General features: G+C 39.1%; 1 protein-coding gene across 2 annotated transcripts in view; it reads right to left on the bottom strand.

Annotated features, from left to right (window-relative positions):
- Positions 1 to 11027, bottom strand: part of MICU2 (mitochondrial calcium uptake 2) — a 157167-nt gene extending 146140 nt beyond the window's left edge. For both annotated transcript variants that reach the window (XM_075742196.1, XM_075742198.1), the window contains exon 1: positions 10549 to 11027. In XM_075742196.1, the coding sequence (XP_075598311.1) occupies positions 10549 to 10827 (279 nt within the window). In that variant the 5' untranslated portion in view covers positions 10828 to 11027. The remainder of the gene's footprint in view (positions 1 to 10548) is intronic.
- Positions 11028 to 27894: the final 16867 nt, after the last annotated feature.

Genomic DNA, 27894 nt, shown 5'->3' with positions numbered 1-27894 from the left:
AATTCTTCTGTCATTAAGCTCTGGTGCCTTCTAATTGTCAAAGTTTTAGAAAAGGGGAAGCAGATTGTCAAATAACGTGGTCAATATGTAACCATTAAGATTTCTGTACTGAAAATAAAGTTCATTTTGGCAACTTTGTGAGAGAATACAATACAATTACGAGGTTCATTTCAGCATGGTGAGCAATACGACAGCACAGAACTTTCCACTTTCCTCCTTGGCAAGATTTCACATCTGCACGTGCATGCAGTTAAGTTCAAAGCCCGGCCTGACTCGGCAGCACGCAGCCCTCTGCCTCTTACAGGGCCACCAGAAGGAGCCTTTGATGGAACTTCAGGCAGAATCCGTCCTTTAAATTCTGGGCATATCTGATAGAAACTTTCAAAATAAATCACATAACTTCATTATTAATACAGTCTTATATTTATTTTTTATTACTGCATTCACGGTCTGTATTTTAAGTCAATTTCATATATATGCATACTATTATATCCCTACCAATACATATAAAGTATAAATTTACATTACAGATATATACTTATATAGCTGTATATGCAGTTCAAAGTATTTTAATATTCTATTATAATTTGGTAATAGATTATTAGTGTAATATGGCACTATCTCCAATAATAGGCATTATAAAAAAATGCCTACTTTTAAAAAAAGAAAGATTAAGAAGGAAATTGGTGTTTCCAGAAATAATTTATTTTATGTAAATTTTTCATCTATGCTAGAGTTAGTGTCTGCAGTTTTTGGAGTGAGACGAAGGAGTTTCTCTGCTGATTTGGCAAAGGAGCAGGGAAGGTATCAGTGCTGATAAGATAATATTTATTAGCTACATCTGCTATAACTTCTTTTTATAGACTCCATCAGTGCAGGACAGTCACTCTTGAAATTTCTCCTACCCTCAAAGGGACACAAACCTAGAAGAACTACTTTAAATGCTGTTTAAAGCTGACAAGACTCCCTTCTCTTGTCTTTGCATTCATAGTGTAATAAAAACCTTCATGAGTAGCAGTAAGGAGATATAGCCTACTATGTATATTCTGAATGAGCATTTCACATAGGTTTATCTGTCATTTATCTTTGATGATTATTTTAGCTAGTGTCTTTTTGGAATAATATTCAAGCAAAATTAAGCCTTGTTACATTAAGTAACCTTATTGTAAGAACCATAATAAAAAGAAAATTAGACAACATTACAATGTACCAAAATTTAGTGACCTAAAAATACCCAATATAGAAAATCAGGAGATGGAATAAATAAAGCTAATGCTATTGTTACAGTTATCACCAGTGAGTCTAAGTTTATCCATGGCACACATTCAACTAGACTCTGAGTTATTCCTTCTTTTTCTATTTTATGTTTCCAAGATCCTAACCCACTTGTTACAAATACCCATATTCAGCCAGCAACAGTCTTTACAGAAAGGTCTGCAAGGAAGTGTAATACAGCATGCTATCAGCAAACACATTTGAAAAAGTACAAAACAGGAGCAACAGGAGAATAGATGCTACTGCTTGTACACAACAGATAATTTCTTACAAAAAAAAAAAAAGGCTAATTATCACTAAGTTCAAAGTTTTTAGAACAAGAAACAACAGAGCTTCCATCTAAGAAAGCAGATAAAAAAAGAAAAATTAGAGTATCTATTTTGAAACCACCTAGAGTATTTACTGGAGGAAAAGTCTCATATCCCCACTAAATAAATATTAGTTTCATCTCTGGGATCTTTGTTAAAAATCAGAAAAATATTTTGAGCAATTCTTTATATTCAAAAGGGTTTGGTTGTTTTGTTTTTTTTTTTAAATTTTCAGGCAAGCTATTTTCTTACCTGTTTATGTTTGTCCACTAAGGTTAGTGTTTGAGATTCTTTGGCTGTTTATGTTAGTGGACAAACATAAACAGCCACAGAGTCAAACACTAACCTATTTTACACTGCAATTAAAACAGTAGCTAAAACCACAACAAAACCATGCAGCTTAACTCATCCCATCTGTGCCCATGTATCACAGTACCTAGAAAGAATGTTAGTTAGATTTTACTTAATCACTGAAGTCATATAGCAAGAGTGAATTCAAGTAAAAGATGACAGATCAGATGAAAGATAGTTAAATTTTAACCTTGACCCCTAAGATTACATTTGACATCATGTTGTTTTAGTATCAGTGAAGACACCTGCACAAAGAATCTCCATGCACACAGAGAAGGGAATAAATGTAAATATTTTCAAAGCCAAAAACTTCAGGATATAAATATCTCACATTGAAAAAGCTGAAAAGGATACCATATATTTAAAGTTGAGAAACAAATGCACATCCATAAGTAATATTTAAGTCTATAATTAATTATAACATCATGGTCCTACAGATTCCATACTCTCTATACCACATTCTATTTTAGGCACACAACATGACAATGTCTGTATGTCACTAATGCTGAGAATGATGTTTGTGATATATTTAATATCTCAGTTATTGATTTAGACTGCTTGGTGGATACCTGATACATACAATATTTCCATAACACAGTGAAATACAGAATTAAACAAGAGGTAGCTAAGGTTACCCTGGTTGGCTGCACAAGAGGAACAGTTTCAGAAAGACTGAAGGATATTTAAGGAAGAGAAAAAAGATTAGAAGAGGCTGAGCTGGCAATCTAATTCCAAAAAGCTCTTCTTGTATGGCAGATTCATATTTACTGACGCTTAAAAACTGGAGGAATGTTGTTTTAAAATGCATGTTTTGAACACATACTATTTTCATAATATTTTGGGACTATTAACTGAAACTCATTCATTCTAGATGAATTAGGAGGCAACAATGTTATCAAGGCATTTAAATGCACAGAACCAAACCAGTTATATATTGTAGTTTACTTCTAGATGCAGGGTAAAAAAAACACTTAATAGGAACATATTGACATGATATACCAGAGTTAGAAGGCACATGCATGAATTGTGTTAAACTATCTCTTATGTAGCCATAGACTATCGATATCTCAGTTGTGTAATAAAAAATTGACTACCCATTTCCTGTTCAAAAATAGTCAGTATTTAATGTGTTTACCTACAGAGCTGACTGCCTTATAATGATCTAAGACATCATTTTTCAGTAATATTTATAGAGATGGTAAATATAGCAGGAAAGATACAGCAGAAAGTAAACCACAAAGTTGGCAGAGGGATGCTACCACACACCAACGAGAGCACTGCCTGCAGCTCACTGCATCTCTATACCGAGCCTCTCCAGTGCTGGGCACTGCTGTAAAGAAACATCACGAGTTCAAAGCCCCTTGAATCAAACTGGGCCCCCCCCCCCGCCCCCGAAGGCTGCCAGTTTTCCAGATTCTTCAGTGGGAAGAAGATTTAAAGGCACCATCTTGCAGATGGTTCAAGGACCGAACCTGAAAATGCCATAAGGAATCCTCTAACACCCTTCCGACCGTGCTACATCCAGAACAGAAATCTAAGGCTGTGCAGGGACCACTGCCCGGCTCCATGCACTGCATCCCAGTTCACTGTACAGCGCAGTATGTTCTGTCATGCAGAAAGAACAATGGTCAGCAGCAAAATAAGATGCAAAAAAAACATAAGGACAACATTTTATGGAAGGGACAAGGTAAAACAGGGGAGAGATTTTTAGAAAAACAATCAAAAATATAATTCTTACTTAAAAACACTCCAACCCAACAGCAATGGTAATTTCAGTGAACTTTACATGGTCTTGTTTTAATACACAGATTTTAAGCATTAACGATGTGAGCATGTGGTCAGGTTTGCACCAGCAGGATTCAAATATGAGGTTTCTTGGAGGCCTGCAAGCTATCACTGAGTAGCGTGTTTGATGTGGATTAAAAGCATTTGCATTAAGCTTCAAAAACCCGTCAAAGCATTATGCTGCAAACTTTTATTTTATACATGCTTAATTTTACTTTGTGAGCATCCTAATAATCTATTATATGTGCTGCTACATTTGCATTCTCAATTAATTTCTAATAGAATAAAGACTCAGAAATAAAAACACCTTAAAGTATTACTTAGGACACAAAACCTATTCTAGTATTTTTGATCCAAGAAAAGCGGGCATTTTTTTTCTTTTTATGACAGAGTAAGCACAAGAATCTTCCTGTACATTTCTCAGATTAGACTGCACATATTCTTTCTGGTTTTATTTTAGAACCACATTCCTCCCTCCAGGCGATTCCATACATCATTACAAATCCTTATGCAATTTTATCCTGGGTTCTATATTTATCAAGACACCTCATCTTAATACCAATGTTCTTCTCTCAGCATGAACCAGGCTTTTAAAACAGATTGCAAAGACCCTCACAAAAATTCCCATTCTAACAAGAATCATCATTGCCTCACAATTTAAAGCACTTACACATAATTTATAGATTAAACAATGGTTCCTACAAAGAAATACAGTATTTTTTTCTATTTGGTGACCGAATTAAAATGTCACATGCATAGTTTTTATCTGCCAAGATCAAAAATCCTTCCCATGCAGTTATTATGCACAGCTTACCTTCCTAAATAACATCATCTATTACAAAAAATATTCAGAAACATAATGAATGAGAAAGCATGGGCTAAAAGCAGTGTAAGCATAACTTAAGTCACAAAGTGGCCCTGGATACAAAGGATGTGTAAAAAACCATCAAAACTCCAGAGTTACGCACTTCTTCCTTTCACTGCTCTGAAGAAATTACTCCAAGTGATTTAAACAAAATGCTGCTTTTGACATGCATGCACCTGATTACATTTGTTTTGAAAGCGTATGTATTTTACATGCCTATGCCAGAAGTTACCAATCAAGTAAAAATACACTAAACAGGTAACATGCTTATTGGAAACATTATTTTGCCAATCATCTATTGATTTGGGTTGGAAATCTTACCTGAGTGAAAACCACACACAATACAGCAGAACTTGTCTAAAACAACTATATCTCAGCACTTATCTCTTTGAATACACAGTGCACATCTCAAAGTGTAACCAAGAAACACAGACAGGACTTCAGAACTTTTAAAACCATTTTTATCAGCTTCCAAGTCTGGGAGTCCAGAGACTTCCACTAACCCCCCGATAAACTTAAGAGTTATATTTAATTTAAGCACTCTCCCTAGATTATCCTATGAACTGTGTGGCACTGAGTTCTCCATAGCCCTAGGATTTGTAAAGAGGTCCTCCAGTATATTATTTTGCCTTTTCCATATTGGCCAAACAAATGGGGTCTTCCCTGAACAAACCAGTGTTTGGGGAATCCTTTACAGTATTCTGGTTTCTTTAAACAGTGTAAGACAATAGTTCCAAAATAAATTTTTGTGGCGGTTACACATGTAGCCCCGAAAAACTACTCTAAGCTCTAGTTTTAATCATTAGAAGTATTTGACTCCCAGTTGCTTGGAATAATGGTTTTCATATCTTTGCGACACACAAAGTCACCACTACCATGTGTGGCTATCTTTGCTTCTCTTAAGAATCAGTAACATTAGAAAATGGTGAAACATTCAATGCAATTCAAAGTGAAATAAAAAATTTAACACAGTCCAAAAGAGGACTATTTCAATAAACACATTTTAAATAAAATGAAATTTCAAAAATATCAAACACACAAAAAAAACAACCACAAAAGGCACAAATGGTTTGTTAACCATTGTTATAAGCATTATCTTAGTATTTTCAGTATGATTAAATACAACATATGTATTTGTTTAAGACATCCACGACAAGAATTGAATCTCTTCTAATCTGGAAGAATTGTAGCACGTTGTTGATGCAACACAAGCAGTGGTAGAAAAGGTAAGATAAACAGAACCAGTTAGACTATAATCATGTAACAGAAAGTACTAACAAGAACAAACAAAAAAAAATGCTGTTGGTAAGTTGTGTTTTCCTCTTTACCTCAGCATTATCAAATATTTAAGTACCAACTAATGCTCCCACAGCCCTAGAAAAAGAATGCTGAAACAAAATCTTGTTTACCAGCAAACAGACAAGACTTTGCACACATATAACTTCCTATATGTGCTAGTAACAACTCCAGTCAGTCTCATTTGGAAAACAGTGACTTAGACTCAGCACAAAATATGACACTCCACAGGGATGACAACTTTTCATGGGTGAATCAAATTATATTCTTCTTTCTGAAGCTAGTGACTAAACATGTTCATAAAAAACTCAGCAGGGGCAGGAAATGCTGCTTCTGGCAGCCTGCTGCTTTTCAGAGTTTTCTTATCATTTGCAGTTTGTGCACGTGTGAGATTGATGCTACAGTCGCTTGGCAAGTTCCAAATCTAGTTGGAGTGGGGAGGCAGGAGTCATTGCCTCTCACAAAATGCTACAGCCTCCCAACGTTTGCCATTTCAAATCCACTTGCACGCTCTTTGGCAATCATGTACTTGATTCTTGACCCTGATAAAGGTAACCGACCTGACTGCAAAGGTGATTCATGATAAACAGCAGATTTTAACCAAAGAATTAATTCCAACAGCTTTAGGCCATATAACTCCACATTAGTAGTGCAAACTGCAGGCTCTGAGATAATAAAGACACAGTAGACAACACCCCAAGTCTGATTAAGGTTAGAAATCATATACCACAGTGTCATTTGAATTACACTACTAAAGAAGAAAAGCAGCCTGTACAGTATCACTGCAGTATGGAGTGCAGTGTGTACATTTTTGACCTGGCTGTGTTGGTTAGGATAACAGAATAAACACTTTTAGTGAAATTCAACATAAATCTTCATTCTAAGTTACACTGGCAGAACAAAAGCTCTTACACACACCCCTTCGTTCTCCCCCCTTTATACAAGCTGACTAGCTCATTTAATTTAAAAAAGATTGATCTAGTTTTTCCCAGCACAGCCTATATCTAGTCTAGGATATTGCCAATGTAGCTTCACTGGTAAATAACAAGTGCAGAGAGAACTAAAACCTGGTATCTATAAAACATTAGAAAAAGATATGTTAATTTTGCTATTAAAATCTTTGTACGGTAGAGATTTATAATCAACACTAAGGACTTATTCCACCAGATATTAGTTGCACGTTTCCTAACAGTAAGTCAGCAAATGAAGATAGAGAATGAAAATAACTTCGTAAATCACTTAAGTTCTAAAGAGACAGTTAGTATGAAAGATTACATATGAGGTAATTTTACATTAAATATAGAAAGTTTTATTATCAATATGCTACCCACTTAATGTAAGCTGTCAGAACAGGTAAGTGGTAGTGAAATGCTGATAGAAGAACGGGCCAAAAAAAGTTTTAAAAAAACACAAACATGAAAATTTATTGCCGGAATAAACAACAATTATATTAGAACACAGTAACCAAACATAACCCACTACAAAATAAACCAGATATTATCTATACAACTCACAAAAGGAAAACAGATTAACTGACCCTGCAGGACCTTTGATTCTGCAAAGACTTGTGGACAGGCTGGAATTCATTCACTCTGAGCAGAAGTGCCAACAACCAATATGAGCAGGATTAAAGCCACTGCAGCAGCATGCGAGGACTGGAATTAAAGAAAGATTCAAGAAACTAGGTGACAAAGGTATCAGTCTTTGATTTTAAAATAATAAAGAGCTCTAGAAGAAAAAAAGAATAAATATTGAATTTACATAAATTTTACTTCAGTGTGGTGTTTGCCAGCTTCAATAGTCAATTGTATCTCTGAAGTTGTCTAGAAAAATTTCTGACTAGTTTGACAGAGACTAGTTTTATTGACACTAATGGAAAATCTAAATAGAGTTATCAACTTCAGCTACTAAACCTAAACAGGAACTATTTACAGTGAAGAGTCTGATTCTGCAACAAAGCTATTAATGGTTGTTACATCTCGCTTAGGACAAAATGAGAATTTACTCAAGTGGCTCAAAGGATGCTTACACCAGAGTCCCATACATATATGAAATTGGTCTTAATGACAGGACTTCTTAAACATAATGCAATACTGCTGAAAAACTTCACATAACTAAACATAAAAGCATATTCTGTTGGCTCTTTACAGCATGGAGATACACTGTCACTTTGTCAAGTATTTTAAATAATTGCCACCCATTTTGCAGCAATTCATTCTTAGGATTCAACAGTAAAGCCTATATTACCAAGGAAAACTGGGAAGTATTGAAGCATAATCTCACTGCATTCTCAAGAGCAAATGCTAGACCTGGTTGAAGAGATAGAAGTATAAACATTTCCATGACATATTCCTTTACTACCACAATGATAATGAAAATTATGCTATTAAATTTCAACTACTTGCCTTAACCTATAATATTTCACATAGCTATGTTGCAAATATTTCCACTATATGACATATGACAACATGAACAAACTGTTCAGAATTGTTTGCCAGCACAATCTCAAGCAAGGCTGCTTAAGATCAGTTATAATGAAAAGGAATATTAATAGAAAACAAAGTTATCCACTGTTAGAATGCAAAAACTATCTCCATTTAACAGGATTGCACAAGAGCTGAACTGAAAAAAGAATGTTTCAAAACATAAAATAAATGTGATATACTTGTTTCAACACTGTTGCTTTTGAGTATTTCCTATTTCTGTTAATAAGCCACAAGTAGCACCTAAACTGCTCAAAAGGCTTGGAGCGTCCTACTTTGACTCTATGACTCTGTTCCTCCTAGCTCTTACAATCCAGTTCCGCTTTCAGTTTACTGGCCGTAGTGTTATGCTCTGCACGGTCAGTTCTTAGGTAGTTTTAAAAAGCTCAATATGTTAATTGCAGCAACATGGAGCACAAGACATACGGAGGACTTTTGCCTATAACTACAACAGTATCTCCAACAGCTGTTTTACTGGAAAACTAAGTTTAAATTGAATAAACTACTTAACATTTGCAGACTCCAGCAATTTACTGTCTCCAAAAATGAATAAATTAAATAAGCTGTAGACTTTTGGAGTTCCTCTAGAAAATTAAAAAGTGTGCTTGTAGAACTGACCATGCATTACATGGAAGCTATTCCATGAACACATCAGCACCAGAACTAGATTTCTTCACTCAACACCCTTTAAAAATGATTACTTCCTACATTTGACACTTTTTATATATACCTACATACATGTCTACTTAGGCAAGAATTCCATACGTACATGAAACTGGTCTCAATGACAGAACTTTTTAAACATAATGCAATGCTCCTGAAAAATGTCACATAAGTTATTGTAAAATCATGTTCTGTTGGCTCTTTACAACAAGGAGATACATTTCCAGTAGGATTTCTAGTGGAGTAACAGATGCCTTCCTCACTAGAGGCTGTATACAGAAAACCAAAGTTTTAACATGTGCTGTTCAAGGAATCAGGACTAATAGTTAATCTATTTAGAAACATGCTTATTTAAAAAAATCTGAGTTTCCTAAGAAGTTGCAGCTTAGAAATTCTCCACAGTTAAGATGGCAATATAAAAAAAAAAAAAAAAAATCATTCTTTGTTCTTGACTCAAGAATAAAGGTTGCTATTTATCTGCCTGCCGTTCAGTCTGCTCAATATCTGTTAAGGGACAAGACATCAAAGCATACAAACTGTTGAATACTTCCAAAATTTCCTAGCAATAAGTAGATGAATGGTACTGCATGCATACACTGACTTCTTCCACCCATCCCACCTAAACCCTCTGGCCTAAAAAATATCTAGGTCTTCTAGTCTTGAAATACCTATAACCAAGTCTAATTGACAATAGCTACTTCTCTGAAGAACAGGAAACAGTTCACTACCTCCATGAAAAAAATAAAGTTGGGAAGCATAACTGTATTTTGGAACTTGCAAAGATTATTTTGTAAATAACGACTATCTGTCCTTGCACATAACCTTCTGAGCGTGCATCGATACTCCAAGGCAAGCTACATTTTAACATCCATAGCACACATTTTGAACTTACTAAGAGGAAATCATCCTGTTATGCGTGAGGCATTTCAGACAGTATGAGATATAAACCCGCTAATTTCGTGAAATAATTCTTTTTTAAGGGGGAAAAAAGGTGCACGACTGTCTAACAGCACCTGATACGAAGACCAGGCATCAGGGAAGAGAAAGAAGTGCTGAAAGTCACCAGCAAAACGAGGAACTCGCTACAGGCCGTGTGCTTGTGCAAACCACACAGGTTCATCAGGTTGCACGACCAGGGCTGTCAAGCGAACGGGGGAAACGCTCGGTGCTAAGGCAACCCCCCGCCTTCTTCCACGGAAGAAAACGGCAAAGTTCCCGTCAATGAGGTGAGGCAGGGCCAGTTTAAGTGACAGAGTGCTGATCCCGGCGGCTGCCAAGGGGGCCGGGGACGCGCATTACCTGCTGGACGACTGAGCGATGAGGGCTCCCGCCGCCAGATCCCGCCTCACGGCGCTGAGGCAGACGAGGTCTGGCCACCGCGGACCCCGGCCCGCCCGCATGCCGCTCCTTCGCGCCCGCCTCCCCCGGGCCTCGCAGCCCCGCTCCCGCCCCCGGCGCCGTACCCCGGCCCTGCCCGCCGGTGGGAGGCGAGGCTGCCAGAGCGGGGATGCTGCCGCCTTACCTGAGCCAGGACCGTCGGGAACACGCCCGGCCGCCCGCTGTAACACGCCACCAGGGAGCCTCCCCCAACCAGGGCAGCGGCGGCAGCGACTCTCCAGCTGGGCGGGCGACGCTGGCTCCGAGGGGGCCGCAGCCCGGCCAGCCGCCCCCTCAGCGGAGCGCGGGCAACCGCCACCACCGCCGCTCTCCACGCCGCCATCTTCCCGGAAGCCGCCGTGGCGCCGCCGACATCGAACCGGCCCCTCCGCCGCCGCCGGTCGCGGGGTGCCGCGGGGCGCATGCGCAGCGCCGGGCCCGAGGCCGCGGGGCCCCTCGCTGCCCGCCCGGCGGGGCGGTGGTAGCGGCGGCGGGTCTGTCCTGTCGCGATCGTGTTGTCCCCTGCGAGAGCGCAGCGCGCCGGCCCCGCTCCGTGAGCGGGAGGGAAGCTACCCGCAAACCGGAGGGGACGGTCCTGGCAGAGAGGTAACGCAGGCAGAGGTGCGCAGGGTCTCACAGCTGTCACCGGCGCCTTCCCGTGTGGGAAACGCTCCCGGCCCCGGCCCGGGCACTCCTCTCAGGGGTGAGGGGAGGCGGCCCGGCCCCCGCTTCAAGCGTTTCGCTGGAAACAGGTTAAATGGAGGGGCCGGTCGGCAGGCGGGGGCCCTGCGCGGCCTGGCCCGGGCCCCTGGGGGCTGTAGCTGCCCCTGGCCCTCCGGGAAGGGGAAAGGGCCCGGCCCAGGATCGGGCTCGCCCGGCGGGTGCCTGGTGGAGAGGGAACGCGGGTCAGGCGTTTTGTTCGTGTCAAGGAAGGGACCGCCGAAGGGCCTTGCCTGTGCGGTAAGGAGTGAAAAGTGGCGATGCTTATAACGGTCCTTCAGTGCCGAGGGTGCCCCTCGCTGCCTCATGGAGCTCAGCTTCACCTTGTTCACTGATGTGACTCTTCTTCCAGAGCTTTAAGCCACTGCTGAGTACATGAAGAGCAATGGGTCGTGAACTGGGTTTGAAACCATGCAGGAATCCCAGTGGACAGAGGGAGGCAGGTTTGCTGAGAAATAGGGATGACCCGGCGCCATGTGCCTGCAGTTGGGGTTTTCTAGGTGTTGGAGACGTCAGGTATGGATGGGTTGCTCTGCCTATGTTCCAGATGAGAAACAACAAAAGCATGGATAAGTTTAGAACATTCTTTTCAAGAGCAGAGTAGTTTCTCATGAAATACAGATGACAGAAGATACTGTTTACAGAAACTGTCATGGCAGAGGTTGTAACTGAAAAGCATTACAGATTGACTTGACCAGCAGTAATCACTTGTGTCAAAGACAACTGTTCACTGTGAATGCTTTTCAAAGTGCTTTTTTTGTCCACTACCATAGTTTTAACAAAGCCTTGATTAGATTAATTTAGTTGATCACACTCAAACATTAGTTGATCACGTTCAAACATTGGACCATCTGGGACTTAATGATACGGTCACATGAAGTAAAGCAGAGTGGAAGCTAAATGTCGTTTGTAGGTTGGCCGTATCCATGTTTTCAGAATAGTTCACTTAGTAGCTCCATGTGAATGTGGGAGAAGACTGGGCAGAGAACCACTGCATGCAATTTCCCATTATTTTGGTCTTCAGTTAAAGGCGTTCAGAAAGTACTTGGTCCACCTTAGCAAACTACATCTTTCACCTCTTTCTGATATGACAGCCAGTACTGTGTTGTCAGTATTACAAATGCTGTGATACAGGTTCTGAAACACAGAAATGTGTATGTGCCCTCTATCCAGTGAGAAATGGTGATCAGGCATCCGTGCCACTAAAGTAATTTTAGTTCACTCTCCTTTGCTGACCTGAATTCACAGTCATGAATTCAGTTTCATAGCTGGTAATTTCAGTCATCTAACTGATGGCATCTCAGAATTTATCCAGTCTTCCATTAACACGTGTTATCCACTGAGTGTCATTCTGTGAAGTGTTTGGGACATCTTCAGGAATGTGCCACCTGAGTCCTTAGCAGGATACAAACCCTTCAAAAACACCTTCTCTGGGGAACACAAATGACTGCTCATTGCAAAATCACCCAAGAGTGCAACGTGCAGGGTGAATGGTTTCCATCTCCACAGACAAATGTACATTGGCAAGTCTTTTTTGTATCCCCAGAGACCTAGAAAGTAACTAATATAGGAAAATCCTTTGTAATCCCCAGATACTGTAAAACATAGCAGCAAAATCCCTCTACCATCATACACAAACACACTGCAAAATCCCACTTGTGCTGTTGAGATGTTAAACTTGCAGCAAATTCCTGTCTCCTATTTCTCCTTCCCTCCAGACAAAATATTTTCCATCCCAGTCTTATAGTCTGACACAGAATTTTTGCACAAGCACGTTAAGAGTACTTCCCTTTCTGTGTCAGCCAATAACAAGGACTATATGAATGCTGCCAATATTGCAGAAACATTGTAAAGGATGGCTGAGAGATTTAAATTCTGAATGCCTGATCCCTTGATGTTGAACACATGACCATGACATGGGTAAGCAGGTTTAGTTCAGCACCCTGCCGGGCATTTTCAGTTTTTCTTTGAGTAAGAGCAAGTAAGTAGGTCATTTGTCTTTCCTCAGATGACATTCCTGACTGGAACTGATACAACTGCAATGTGAATGGAGAACTATTCTCATACGAATGCAAACACGCAGTGCTGATGGGAATTGTCCTTAGCCATCCCTTCGCTCCCTGCAGTAAAATCACCTCGTGTGTGCAGTGTCCAGGAGTGCAGAGCTCCTGCTGCGCTAACATGGCTCACACCTGTGCTGCAGCAACCACGCTGGTATGGTTGTGGGCACTACAATGTATGTCTAAGTAGCTAGAAAAACTTTGGCTATTAAGACATAGTCCTGTTTCACCTCATGCAGTATCACTGCAGGGGTAGTTTCTGACAGAAAGCAAAGATCACTGTAGTCTATAGAAATGACACTGACAGTCTGGTAAATAGAACAGGAGTTTCATCAGAAAAATTGAGCTGCATGGTGACAAATTACATCAAACACTATGCCCTGTGGCACTAAAATGATAGTTCAGAGGGTACCTTTCCCATCCTGCACAGTTTGCTTTTCCTTGGCTCTTGTAAGCAGAAATCATTACATTTAGCAAGCTGACATACCTGCTTTTTTAACAAGGGCTTTCTACTTGTTGACTTCAGACTTTGTTGTAGAGATGTTTGCATTGCTGAAAATTTTCAAAAGCAAATGAAAAGCCTAATAAAATATTTTTTTTAATGTTTAAGAATGTAATTTTTATGTAAGATTCAATGTTCCACTGAATTCTTATATAACAATACTTAAATGCAGTCATTTCTTGTTAGGCATAATGAACATAATGTGAAATCACATCAGAAGACGAAAACACACTACCATGAAATAAAACCCTTGTGACTCCTGTGATTCCTAGGGAAATCATGTTTGGCAGAAACTTCATTTCTTCCAAGTTTTATTACAAAGTCAAAAGCAAAAATCAAAAATACCAAGTAAACCTACAGCTCCACATGCCTGAAGGTCCACTTCCATGTCTTGGTGTCTTTTAAGAGCGTTAGGCCAAGTTCCAACACTTCACTCTGCTACAACTCCAATCCCCTCAAGAACATTAGGCTTAGTGCCAGCATTCATTTACTCTTGTAACAGCTTAAATTAACTCCTGTTACATTCAATCTAAACCCTTTCTTACTATTTTAGATAGAATAAGAGTTGAGAGATGGATTCAGTCATCCAGTTTGTGGGCCACCCATCATGCTTGTCTGTCTTTAGGGACCTCAAATGCTGCGTAAACTGGAGTGGGGAAGGTGACGACCAGCCAGTTGTGAATTGAGGGAGGGGCTGGCAAGCCACCTTTTATATACATGACCCCATTTCATGAGACATAGCATGGGGGTGGTCTGACTTATTTACTGTATGTACATTTGACAGTAAGCTCCAACCAAAAGTAAGATTTTAATGGGCTAGGCACTGTGCTAACAATATTTTGAATACTTGCCTGGAGGAACTGAACAGACAAGCTAATCGAAAGACAGGAAATATCACTGCTTGGTTTTGTAGGTGAAAAATTAGACCATAGATTAAATTCTGCCCAAAGTCAGACAGAAGACTGAAATGGAAGATGTCACAAAGCCAGGCCTTCCTTAGTCCCTTTAAAATTACATTGGTCCTCTTAAGCATATCACTTGTATTTTACTTTAACGGACGTGAGAACAATCTGTCTGCCTATGATTACAAGAAAAACACTCTGAAGCAGATAAGAATATAAGCACAAGGAAGACAAGTTTTGTTAAAGGTGATAAAACAAAATAACCCTAGAGCACTTTGAAAACTACAGCATGATTGGAGAAAACTGGACAGTAGTTAAAGTTGGCTGGCTGATACCTTAATCTCTATCCAGAGTCTCAAAGGTCCTCTACCAAGGTTGTTTATGGTGAAGGTCAGGAGTTAACTTCAGGGATTTCCAAAGCTGCTTCGTATGCTACAGAGACTATTATTCATAGAATCATAGAATGGTGTGGGCTGGAAGGGACCTTTAAAGGTTGTCTAGTCCAACCCCCCTGCAATGAGCAGGGTCATCTTCAACTAGGTCAGATTGCTCAGAGCACCATCCAACCTGACCTTGACTGTTTCTGTAATGTCTATACATCCCTCTGCCACAAGAAAAAAACCCGAACAACAAACAGATGAGAGAACAGTTTCAAGGAAGCTGAAATAATACCTTCCTCTGATGAAGAAGCCTTAAGATGACAATGTGCTGTTAGTTTATAGAAAGTCCAGTTATTTTATAGGCTTTGGAGATGATGGAAATGGAACTAATTACCAGACAGTCAACATTCATCCACTAGTAAGACTGAAAATAAATGTGAATGCTTTGTGGCTAGATAACACCATTCAGCTCATAAATAAGAGTTCACAGCAATCTTTGCATTTAGGACCTAGGCCATAAATATAGCTTATCGTCAAATATTTTCAACTTGCTAAAGTTACTTGAAAGCTTATCATGATAGAGTCCATTTAAAAGGAAAAGAATTAAAATTTATCTAAGATATGCATCCCCAAATACCTCTCATAGCATTAATTTATATTGACCTTTCTGACACACTAACTGTATTCCCACACTGTACCTATGCAGTTAGCTGAAAAACACCTTGCTGGCATATGTAACAAGTTCTCTCAAACTTCAGAAGAGTTACTTTTTTCAATCAAGTTGAAAAATCAGAGGAAAAAAAAGTTGAAAGCAAAATTCTTATTTAAAAAAAATAATTGAGAATTAAAGATACTAGTAATGTAATTAGAAAGATTTTAAAATACACTTTCTAAGTTAGCAGTGACCTTTGTGTGATAAATATTTCATTCATAAAATAAATGGTACGCAGACTGTTGAAATACTGCTTTTATGTGAGTTTAAAAATATAGGTCAAAACTGATACTCTTGTTAAGGAACGTGCATTTCTTTGATTTTCAAAAGTATATTCGTTATGGCTCTCCAAGTTAGGCTGTAGGTCTCAATTCTGTGAAGAGTTACATATATTATGCCTAATTTCAAGCATTTTGAAAAGTTTTGTGGTCTGAAGCAAGACTACTACTGCATAAAATTAACTGTATATATAAATCTGTGAAAACTGGGGACTTGCTTGCTATTAGATGAGAACTGTGGTTCAACTGCTGTTTTATCTTTCAATGATAAGATCCCATGGCACTTTTGCAACAATAATAGAGGTCCCACGGTCCCCTGAAAACATTTTAAGTAATGGAATTACATTATGTGCTTTAGTGGTTAATATTTTCCTCATGGCTCCAGCTGAATAAGTTACACTTCATTTTTCCTCCCTTCCAAACATTCTTCTGTAGTATTACCAGCACTGATTAAAAAGATAGACCCATATCTAAATGAAATCCTATCATTTTGAGTTTTTACCTATATCTTTATATACATACATGAATATATACATTTATATATGTATTTCATCTATAATACATTAATTTAGGATTTCCTGAAATCTTATTACTAGCACTTCCCATGTAAATATAAATTTTATTGTGGGGGCCTTACTTTATTTCAGGGACCATTTCTTCTCTTTTCGTTCTTTCTCTGAAATCAGTGTGAGCATTGTCATCAATTTTAATTATACCAGTATTTCAGTTTGGGTTTTTTTAAGTTTTATAGGAAGAGTTGGCAGCAATAACTATAGTTAAGGTTGCCTAACACTTTCCACTGTATAGATTTTGTACTTAAAAGGAGAGAGGGATAGAAATTGTACATAAGGGTACAATAAAACAAGTCAAGATTAGCAAAGTTAATTTTATCTGTATTACTTGAAAAACCAGAAGGATTTATTAGGGACTCAGACTCTATATATTTTTAAATGCAATGTGACTTATATAATTTTAAATAATTATTGTTATGTAGTTCAAAAAATACAATAAAGATGGCCAAGACATTACTTCACAGTATCACTAAAGAAACAAATGTAGAATTATCAGTATTTTAACCTGTAAAATATTTTTTAAATACATGTTTTCTGGAAATATTGAAGTAGAAGAAGCATCGTATACCTTCTTTCTTCTTTCTTTTCCCAGACCGCTGTCTAAAGCTACTATTAATAACACTTTGTAGTAATACTGTGATTTATTAATGAATGTTATCCTAAATTATAACATCTTTAATACCACTGAAGATGGTGAAGTGTATATAATTATTTCTTTGAAAAAGAAAGGAATTCTAAAACTCTAAATTACTGTTTTCTGTAATGTATTCCATTATTTTAAGTAGCGTTTACTTCTTCTGCTCAGAATACCATTTATGATCTTTGATTGCACCTATTTTTGTATAAGCAGGGGAAGGCACGATTATTTTCCAAATACGTGTGTTTAGTTGTTTAGTAACTAAAATTAGTATAGGGTCTGATCTAAGCTAATAGCATGAGTGTGTGGTAGACACATACCTTCACTATAAAAGGTTCTGCAATCCTTTCACAAAAAAGTTGAAAGTCCTAATATGAAGTTCATCGTGGTCAGCCGAGTCTTTCTGTTTCCACAGATGTCTGCATTTGGCTCTTACAGAGTTGAAAAATATCTATACTATTTGTGTAAATATTGGGCAGTCTTGGTGTATTTGCTAGTGGGGAGTTCCTTAGTGTGTAGCTACATCAAAAGGGACTGTTGGAGCCGCTCACCAAGGCATAGTAATAATAGCACTAATAAAAATCCCCAAAGAAACTGTGGATAAAGCTGCTCTTTGGGGAGCGGTCCCCACCTGGCAGCATTCAGGCAGGAGTTGTTGGCTGAGTACCCAGAGAGGATTTCCAGTCCGTTACAGGACCCTCCTCTAGGAAAGGGAAGAGTCTTGAGGGAACTCGAGGGAGTTGGCACTCTGCACTATCTGAATTGCATGTGTCCAAGGAGGCATAAGCTATACCAAGAGCAGAAAGTCAAGATACAGAGACTGGCTCGCGTTCACAAGGCTTAGGGGGTCTCCTGTTCACGTGGCATTCATGTTCACACAGCTTAGGGGTGGCCTCTCTGTATCTGGTCTGTGGTGGAGAGGTTTAGTTGGAGCAGCCCAGAGCACAGCCAGGACACCTGTATGGTGCTGGTTCTGGTCCCTGAGCTCAGTCCCGCTCTCTCTTTTATGTAGCACAAAAGATGTACCCATACAGTATTAGTCAGGATCTGCAACAAATCAGCTGTAACTTAATTTCTGAGGAAAGGGGGCTGGTGAGACTAAACCATGTGCAACAGAAGTTTGTGCAGAATAGCAAAGGTATGTAAGACATGGCTAGGATTCGTCTGGCTAAAAATAAATGTCTACACAGAGGTGTCTGCACCTGAATTAATTGCCTTATGCTCAATGGGAAGAAGTATGCATCTCTGCATCATGATTCATCTCATCCTAAGATAGATTTTTAAAGTGGCTCAGATGAATCTCAACCAAAGAAACAGCCATGTCACTCTTCCTGGCTGTAAGGGGAACCGAGATGATTTTAGTTCAGCGGTAAATATCTACACTGTAAGCTGCTTTTATTTACAGCTTGCTGTTGCAGCAGAGATTCTTGAAAATGAACTCTTGCAGATCTCCATATCAAACTTGTTGGGCATGTATGCTGTTGGGGTTGGCAACAGAGGAGATACTTGGACGCGGTTTGATTATGGGGTGCCACCCTGGTGACAGGTGGAAGCACGAATATGTTACTTCAAGGTGCAGCTGAGCGAAGAATATCTTATTGCTGTCGCATGTGAGAAGTTGTGATACTCTACCAAAGTACTAACTTGTTACTAGGCTTATGAACAACTGTATTTGAGAACACTGGAATTTATGTCTCTTTTGTGTCTTGCCTTGTATGAAAAGTATGCATATCCTCTGCCAGTTCAGACCTCACTCCTATCATCCGCTACAGAGGGAGATCAGAGAGAGCTCACAAAGGCAGATGGTCCAGTGTTGCAGAGGCTACCTGCGTACTTGCTGTGGTAGTTGAAGGCACTTAGGAGCGCTAGGCTTACCATGCTAGGCTGCCCCTAAGCTTAGCTAGGTGGGGCTCTCTGAGTAGGGAGAGGACAACTGATGAAAGCAAGCTGTTTATTGTTCTCCACAGCAGCAGGAGAGACTGCCATTTTGACTCACAGGACTTGAGGTCAGCCTGGAGCCTCCCACTCCATAGGCCCTGAGAAGCTCCAGGAGGACTGAGCAGAGCCTGTAGGCCACCTGCTGGAAACCAGGGACCGTCCGTGGTGTGATCTTACCCCAAATCTTCCCATGGCAGCTGTCTGTTACACCTGATAACATCCCAGAACCCAAAAGAGCCCACTACTCTTACCAGACCTGGATGGACAAAGTGGAAGGCAAGTTTGAGGGATAAGTATTGAATTTTTATATTGAATAAATTGTAGGTTAGCAGTTGGTGTTACAGACTAAGTAGGATTTAAATGACTTAACACCCATGCATTCTGTCTCTGTTCTTTTCTCCTCTTTTTAGTCTACTCTGCTCCTTAATCTCTTTTAATATAATCTTTATTTTATAATAAGTCATATTGTGTGTATTCAGCAAATAGGTTTACTTGCTGATCACCAGAAACTCAACTACCACTGGTGGTTGGGGTGGTAGCAGACTCCCTTAAGGGAGAGCAACAAGGGACTCTGCTACTCTGAAGGGTTAGGGTACCTCATCAAGAACTAGGTATTACAGCATCTCTGGAGGGTCACTGGAGGTTGATTGCCTTCTTTTGGTACCATGAAGCACAGTAGGCTGAAATGACTTGCATAAGATCTTAAAGCAAGGCGGTGACAGAGCTGGAAATAATCCCTGCAGGCAAAAGCTATTTGTGACATATTTTCTGCAAATATTGCATTATTTGGATGGTTTCCAGTTGATTATTGCAGATTAAAAAAAAATAAAATTTCTGCATTACTGAACTTTTGGGGTCCATGTTTGATTTTAAATCCAAGGATGTCTGTGTCTGTCTTGCACTACTACTCATCTACTGTCTTACATCCACCTTACACGTATTTTTTAAATTTTCCTAGCTGTAGCTCCACTGATTCTAATTTGTTGTAACTTACATTATGAAGAGACAGGACAGATTATGGTCTGCTAAAAGCAAGTAACAAGAAAATGTAAGAAAACAATGACTAAAGCATGGTGGGAACCTCTGCCATTAACTTTACGCCTTATTTAGTGCACCTTATTCTAGTTCCTTGGCTTCTAAATGACACAAGTTAAAAGTTTCTTATATTCCATAAGACTCTGAGACAATCTCTAAGATTTTAATCTGCTTGAAGTCACTGGCAAAACTATTCTGGACTTCCGTCCAGAACTTACCTTTTGTACTTCTACATACACTCGATAGCCTAAAATTTAACCCACCTTATTCATTGTCTTTGTTTTTCCCCTAGCCTTAGAAATAGCTTAGCCAGAACAAATAGTGAATGATGTCCTGCAGAAGGGGTTTTAGATTCCATTTTTCTCTCATTTCTGCAAAAATGGTGTCATCCTGTCATGATCTGAATTACGTTTTGACCCCAAACTAACAAAACTCCAGATCATTACATAGTAGCATTAAAAAAAAATCATAGGTTGCAATTGCCTCTTCAGGATTATGTTAAACATTTTAATTAGTTAGCATTTCCTTTAGTACCTTTTTTCAAAGGTGTAAACTTATTCATTAGCCACTATACTACAGATCTGGCTAATCTGGATGTCCACATGTAGTAAATATTATGGATATCATGCAGACAAGCCAAAGTTTCTAACACTTCTCCAACATCAGATAGTCTTCAAAATTCAGAAGAAAGGTTACTGCTGTCTGGATATTGAACAAAATATTTGTTAAGAAAGAGAAGATACTTGGGTAAGATACATTCACATTTCCTGTGTCTACCTTCTGAAGTAATTCAGGAGCTAGCCCAAGTAAGCACTGAATCATTTCCAGGTATTTCAGGTATCTTTGAAAACTCACTGAGGACAGAGGAGACAGTAGACTGAAAAGGAAAACGTAATAGCTTTTAGAAAAAAAAGATGGAAGAGAACCCAAGGTAGCCAGGTAGCCTAACTAACTTCCACCCATGGATTCTGGAACAAATTATTAAATAAGCAGTTTCTAAAGGCCTAGAACATGATAAGGTGATAAAAACTTGCTGACATGCCTCTGTCAAGAACACATAATATCAAACCAAACTAATTTTCTTGTTCAATATATTGCTCAGTAGATACAGATGAAGCAGGAAGAATGACTTGCGTAGATTTTAGTAAGGCTTCTGACTCAGTTCCCTGTTTTTTTTTTTTTTTTTTATAAGTAACTAAAGAAGTACGGCCTAGATGAAATCACTAGAAAGTAAGGATGGATGAGGGCAACTGATCAAAAAATACTGTGTTGGAAAAGTGGTTACTAAGGGCTTACAGTCAATTTGAGGTGACATTTCATGTAGGCTTTAGGAATTTGGGGACAGTTGCAGACATGGCTGAAAATCATCAAGTGCAATAAATACAGGTTCTTACGCTGATGGAGGAATCAATTGCACAAAAGCAAAACAGACAAACTCAGATGGAACAGGAAGGCTGCGAAGATCTGAAGAAGTTTAGAAACTAAATGAGATCCATAAATGCAATCATGTGACCTAAAGCCAGTTCTCATGTATGGTATGTACTGTCAAGGAGACAGATTGAATGCTCCGCTACAAATGATAGAACAGCTCAGGTTGGAAGGGACTTTGAAAGATTATCTGGTCCAACCTTTCGTAGGAAAGGAAGCCTAGATGTGATGCTTTCCAGAGGCCTGAACTGGTTCACTGTATGCAGTTTGGGACATTAAACTTTAAAAAATATAAATCAATAGAAGTGAGTTCAGTGAAGTGCAACAGTGTAAGACGAGGAAAAACTGCAATTTGGTTTAAACAGTGGAAAATAGAGGAGGGAAGTGCTGACATCTCCCAGTATGGAAAAGACTTTTCTAAGAAGAGCAGTGATCAGTTGTTCTTCAGTGGCCATTTAGGGAAAAGCAAGGAGAATCAGTTTAATTTCCAGGTTAGAAAACTCCTTTTCATTATGAATGTAGGGAAGCAGTGGAACAAGCTATGTAGAAAGGCTGCGGAATACCCTTCATGGGAATTTGTTTTCTGGACAAAATAAGTAATTATCTCTTGGGACTGTTCTTGACATATTTCATTCTACCCCGGTGCTGTAGTTTGAGAAAGTGATCTCTTGAGATCGCTCCAGCCCTAAATTTCTGTGATTCTATGAAATCCGTACATAGATGTGCAAATGATACAAAATGGATCTTTAAAGATTTCTTCCCGTATGAAAATGGAATGGGAAAATTCTGGATGATAGAGTCTAGCCCTTAGTTTATTTTCTTAATTTAAATCTTGAAGTATGAAGATTATAATATTAATTATGTTTTTTTGTTGCTAGACACAGTTGAGGTTTTTTTAATCTCAAGCTTTCTATCTAATTGACATAAATAAAAAGTTGCTCCCCTTAGATGTGCTGTAAGTAATTCCAGGACATCCATAAACAGATTCAGGTGATTCAGTTCTGGGCCAAAGGACAAGAATATAATTATTTGTACTTTACATTTCCACTGTTTTTTCTGAGTCCTTTAATGTGTCATTGAAGTCGTCTGCCATGCCTTCCTCTATGAATCCTGGAGTTCTAATATGGATACTGTACAATACATAACCCTATTGTCACATAGGTAATAATATTATGTGTTAGGCTTATGAATACAAAGTAAGGGTTTACTGTCAACCACATCCTTCATTCCAGCAAATCAGAAAAATGGTAAGATGTCTACTCCCAAAACGTATCTTGCCTGGTTTCTCCATACTTGATATTACCTTGGCAGTTATGAAAGTAGAAATTACTGCTGTTGTTTCACACAAAAACAGATTCTGCAAGAGAAAATGTAATGTACTTTGGAATACTTTGTAGGCTCCAGACTGAGCCACATTTTCCCCACCACCTAAATTATTTTAAATTGTAAGTAGTTTTGCAAAGCTGTTAGCATTATTTTGTCAGCTCACCCAAATTTTTTTTGCAAGACATATTATCTATGATGAATCACAACATCTTTTATTAAAATAGTTATAAGAGCATTAAAGCTGTCAGGTATAATTTACAGCTTTTTCTCCTTTAGATTCAGCACTCTTTCTGAAAAGAAGCTAATTTAATAACTAGGGAATCTAAGTTACAATCAAATTTATTATATTTACCAGACTTGAATTTCAGATGAGATACCATTAAAATGTACTTGAAGAGGAAAGAGCAGAACTGCCAGTGGGCATTGAATTAGCACCCTGAAAAATGTCTAATAATGTGATCAAAAGTGTTATGATGATGAGAGAAAGAGAAGGAGGAGTTCTGTTTGCCTTTCTCTGTATCTACTATGTGTTGTGCAAGCTGCAGTGAAGGCTAGAACCTCAGGCCAAAGCTTCAGTTGAGAGGAAAGAGTGTCCTCTTTTTAGATTTTTCCATGACTTAACAGTACGCCTTTATAACCTAGCACTGCAGTTTTGCTTACAAATCTCTAAATTACTGCTAGAGAAGTAGATGCTGTTGTTTACTTGCCTATATGAGCACTTGCCACTGTACGCTGTGTACCAGATGTCATCCTGTTGAGTTCTGCATCCACAGAATTTCTGCTGAATTCTGGGTGAGGTTTGTACTTGGGAGGCTTCTGGATCAGGGTTTTCATGTCAGAAAGAGCTCAGTAAAAGGCCTGTTCAAAAACAAACAAACAAAACCCAACAAAAAATAGCCTTTTTCTTTTCCTTTTGCTGACATTAGTCTCCTCTGAACCTCAGTCTCCCAACCCTCTTAACAAAATCTCTAACATAGATCGTATTTTATTTACAGATATATGTTAATGCACCCTGTTGTTTTGTGATCACATTAGCTGTATTTGTACTGTGGAGATTTTTAATGCCAAAAGGTGCTGCTAGCTTTTGTGTACACTCTTTAAGCTTAAGCAGAGTTTCTGTTTTTCCCAAGGACTTCCACTGACTTACTGTCTGTTAAAGAGTGTTGGCTGTACTGAAACTAGCAAAGGGGTTAAACAAGAATACAAAAGCAGTATTCCAGAGAACCAGGATACCATAAAATATTTATTTCCTGAAGGTGCATTGCCACCTAGGAAACACTGAGAATAATTCTCACACAAATAGAAAAAAAGAAAATCCAAAAGGCCTGGGAAATATTGCTTGACTTTGAAAAGCTTAATTGAAGAAAGAGTTTGAGGTTTGAGCATTCCTACCGAGCTTTTTGCACAAAGGGATGGTCTCTGTGTGGATGTGGCACAGCATCGGCAGGATGGAGTAAGTCAACTGTTCACCAGGCTCTGCTGTAGCAGCTCCGCAGCTGGGAATGTTCACATCAGGAAGGGGAGGAGAAGGATGATACATTAACTCCTTCTGGCATTTCAGGGGTTGTGTATGCTACAATGCAGAGCCATTGGTGCTGAAGGTAGCTTTGACAAAGAGGTTATGGCACAGGGGCCACAGCTGGTACGAAGATCAGGGTCTTGCTCTAGGTACCATGTTCATTTAGTGTCTGTTTTACACATGTAATTCTTTGAGGAATCTCATAGTTTGAGGATGACAAATTTGATAAGAAAAATAGAAGAGGATCAGATTGTTACATGAGAAGAACAAAATGAACTTTTAGTAGAAGGGTAGGAACAATATGAAATGTAGTAATAGCCAGTGCAAGGTCACTGGGTATTATTAAGAGCAAAATACTAGAATTTCTGCTCTAAATGCTTAGTGATTAAGAGCTTGAGGACTCCATACATGAATGAGTATTTCTTGCACCAGTCATCAAACAGCCACACCAAAGCATGACTAAGATGAAAGGCAAGGCTGTGGTGGAAAGTGGAGCTGATGAGATAGCTCCATACTGAGAGCTGTAGATGAAATCAAAGATGACTGAATTGACTTGACTGCACCTTCCTGAAAAGGTAGAGAAGCAGAGAAGGGTAAGAAACTTTCCATAATTATAAGAAATCAGAGGGAAGAAACAAAACCCAGAAGACAAGATGTGAAAACAGCTCACATGACGTTGCAATCTTACAGCTTATGCTGTCAGCAAAAAGATATTGGATGGATTTCTGCAGACTCGACAGTAATTGCCACGCGACAGCAGTTAGTACTATTGAAATGCTGGAACTGATGGGAACCAACCAGGCTGTGGTGACTGGGAACAGATGTCCTCAGAAGAGCCTGAGACTGCATTCTGCTATGTGAGAGAAATCCTTGCCTGTCAGTTCAAACTGATGGTTTGTTTTGTGGACTGGGGCATGTATCCCTCATTAGATAGGAATTTTAGCTTTTCCCTTCTTTTCTGTCAATAGATACCCAGTCTGGTCCTCAGTGAAGCTGGAACAATCTTTTTTGTAAATGCAGCCTAATGGACATTAATTCTTTGGAGTTACATATGTTCTAAATATCAGCATTAGGGTTATCAGAGGTGCCTGCGTTTGTGGATACATACGAGAAGGATTGCAATGTCAGGAACAGTTCTTCTCCAGCTCAGTGTGAATTCATGTTTTGTCATGATCTAGGCATAACTGACTTTCAGTTGAGCTGTTTATATTCCGCCTTAGAGTAAGACTGGAAATTGGTTAAACTCACACAGTTCTATACCATTGAGCACTTAAAACTGGAGCCGCTTGTGTGAAGCTTCCCTCCGGGAGGTTTGAGGTTGCTGCCTAATGTTTACCCAGCGGACAAAAGTAGGATTTGCATTTGCAGCCTGCCAAGGGTGGCTGAAGTCCTGAGGGTCAAAAGCACCCACATTCAGCCGCAGTCAGGACGAGTCCCTGCGTGCACAGTAGCTGCAAGCTTTGTGCCCGTGCTGCCCATCTAAAGTGAGGGGAAGAGGAAGCAGACTGCTTTGTGTTTAATAGGGGAAGGAGTAAAGACTGTGATCTCTCTGCTTAAATGCTGTTCAAAAGACGCAAAAAAAAAAAGTCATTTTACAACCTTCTACTCAGAAGTAGTTTGTCTAAGGACTACTCGTGAAAGGAATTGCTAGTAAGGTCAGGCTGGAAGGCCAGTTACAGGCAGAATTTAGTATAAAACTGATGTTCTTTACCTTGTGGTGTATATTGCGTACAGGCTTGCTGCTGTCTTGTTGCCTGCACCAGCTTTTCTTCTCAGTTTGCTTAAAAAGAATTACGTGAACAAAAAGGTACCATGAATAAAAAAAGTACCATGCTTATCAGCCTTCTTGGCAGCTCACGTCTGTTCTCCATAACCTGGCAGGACTACCCCAGTGACTACCCAAATACTCTAAAGCAAAGATCATAGCTGTATATCCTGTGAAATAAGAAACCTTTAGTGATTTTTGTATATCCTATGAAATAGGAAACCTTTAGTGATTTAGACTTGGTTGACATAATTTTCAGAAGGGCTAAGGAGGTATGAAGTGATGTAAAGCAAGTATTTTAAATTTTCACATATGAAAAAAAAAGCCACAGATTAATGAAAGTGTAATCTCACTACAGAAAGATGAGGCCAGGAATTTAAAACAACAGGAGCTTAAAATCAGGCACTGAAATCCTTATCCTAACTTAGGACATAAATAAGTAAATAGTTAAAGACATTGAAGAGATCTTAATGGACCTAATTTTCTGTATGTACTTTCTGAAGTTCACTTACTGAGCACTCCTATGAGGCATCTTCAGAATTTTTGAATGTAATTGCCCAAAAAGAGATACCAAAGAGCAGGTCTGAGAATCCTGGCCTTTCAGTCTTAATTTAGGCTCTGTTTTTTGAATATGTGCCCTTGGCCTTATAAAACACCTAATTTCAAGTCATTTCAGCAATGGCAGTTATTTGAATCTCAGTTCCGGAAGAGACATTCCACTTGTAAAATATCCCTATAAATGACCGACTCTTTTCAAGCATGTTACCAGTATGCTGTTATTTTTCAAGTGTGGCATTTGTGTGTCTTACGGATTTATTTTTACCTTTTAGAAATGCTAAGAAATAATCTTCATTCTCACTGTTAAGTTAATAGACAGCTCTAATGCCTCAACTTTTTAATAGCTTTGGAATGCAATAAATTTGAAATATTTGATAGACTCTGCATTATACAGACTTTGCTTACACCCAAGGGAAATTGCAAATATAATAATAGCTACAAGATTGACTCTTGCTGTCTGAATACTGTACAAAGATGTTTAAAATGACTAGACAAAAAATTATGAAAGCAGCATATGACTCAAATTATAAATAAAATATGGGGACTACTGGACCAAAATCTGCATGTGGGAAAAACTTAGTGACAGTCAAATCTACAGAGAGAGGATTATTCAAGAACATTTACTAAGGACTCAGTCCTCAGACTTTTACCATTGCGAGTCAAGTATTTTGAGCAGCTGGACTGCAAACAGTTTTTCCAGAAATTCACTGAGTGACTCTGTAAATGTTTCATCAGTTCTTAGATCTTTTACTCATTTCCCTATGCTTGGTGTACACGGGCTTTGCTTTCATCTGTCCTTCTATGGTGACTTCCATAGTTTTCCATAATTGTGGAAGCTGCGGCCGGGAATGGTCCACAAATTCTGAGGGTTTGCAATGAAGGGCTGTAAGAGGGTTTTTTATCTGAGGGAATAAAAGACCCAAACGTGCTTATCTTCTTTTCATACCAGTTGTCAGAGCCCTAGCAATGGGGTGCTGCTGTGACGGTTTACCTAAGCTGAGAATCTGCTCCAGGTTTTTGAGGAACAAGGTTTGCAGTGTTGTCACCATTACCCCACTGGAAGACACAACCAGAAAACATGTCCTCTAAAGAAGGCAGCAAGCTTGCAAGCTCTGTGTAGCTGAGCTCTCCTTAGCAGCCCTCGGCAGGGCAGCAGAAC

The sequence above is a fragment of the Balearica regulorum genome, chromosome 1 (genome assembly GCF_011004875.1).
Source record: "Balearica regulorum gibbericeps isolate bBalReg1 chromosome 1, bBalReg1.pri, whole genome shotgun sequence".
In the NCBI taxonomy this organism is placed as follows: domain Eukaryota; kingdom Metazoa; phylum Chordata; class Aves; order Gruiformes; family Gruidae; genus Balearica; species Balearica regulorum.
The sequence above is the reverse complement of the archived record's forward strand: the minus strand, read 5'-3'. Positions and strand labels throughout refer to the sequence as shown.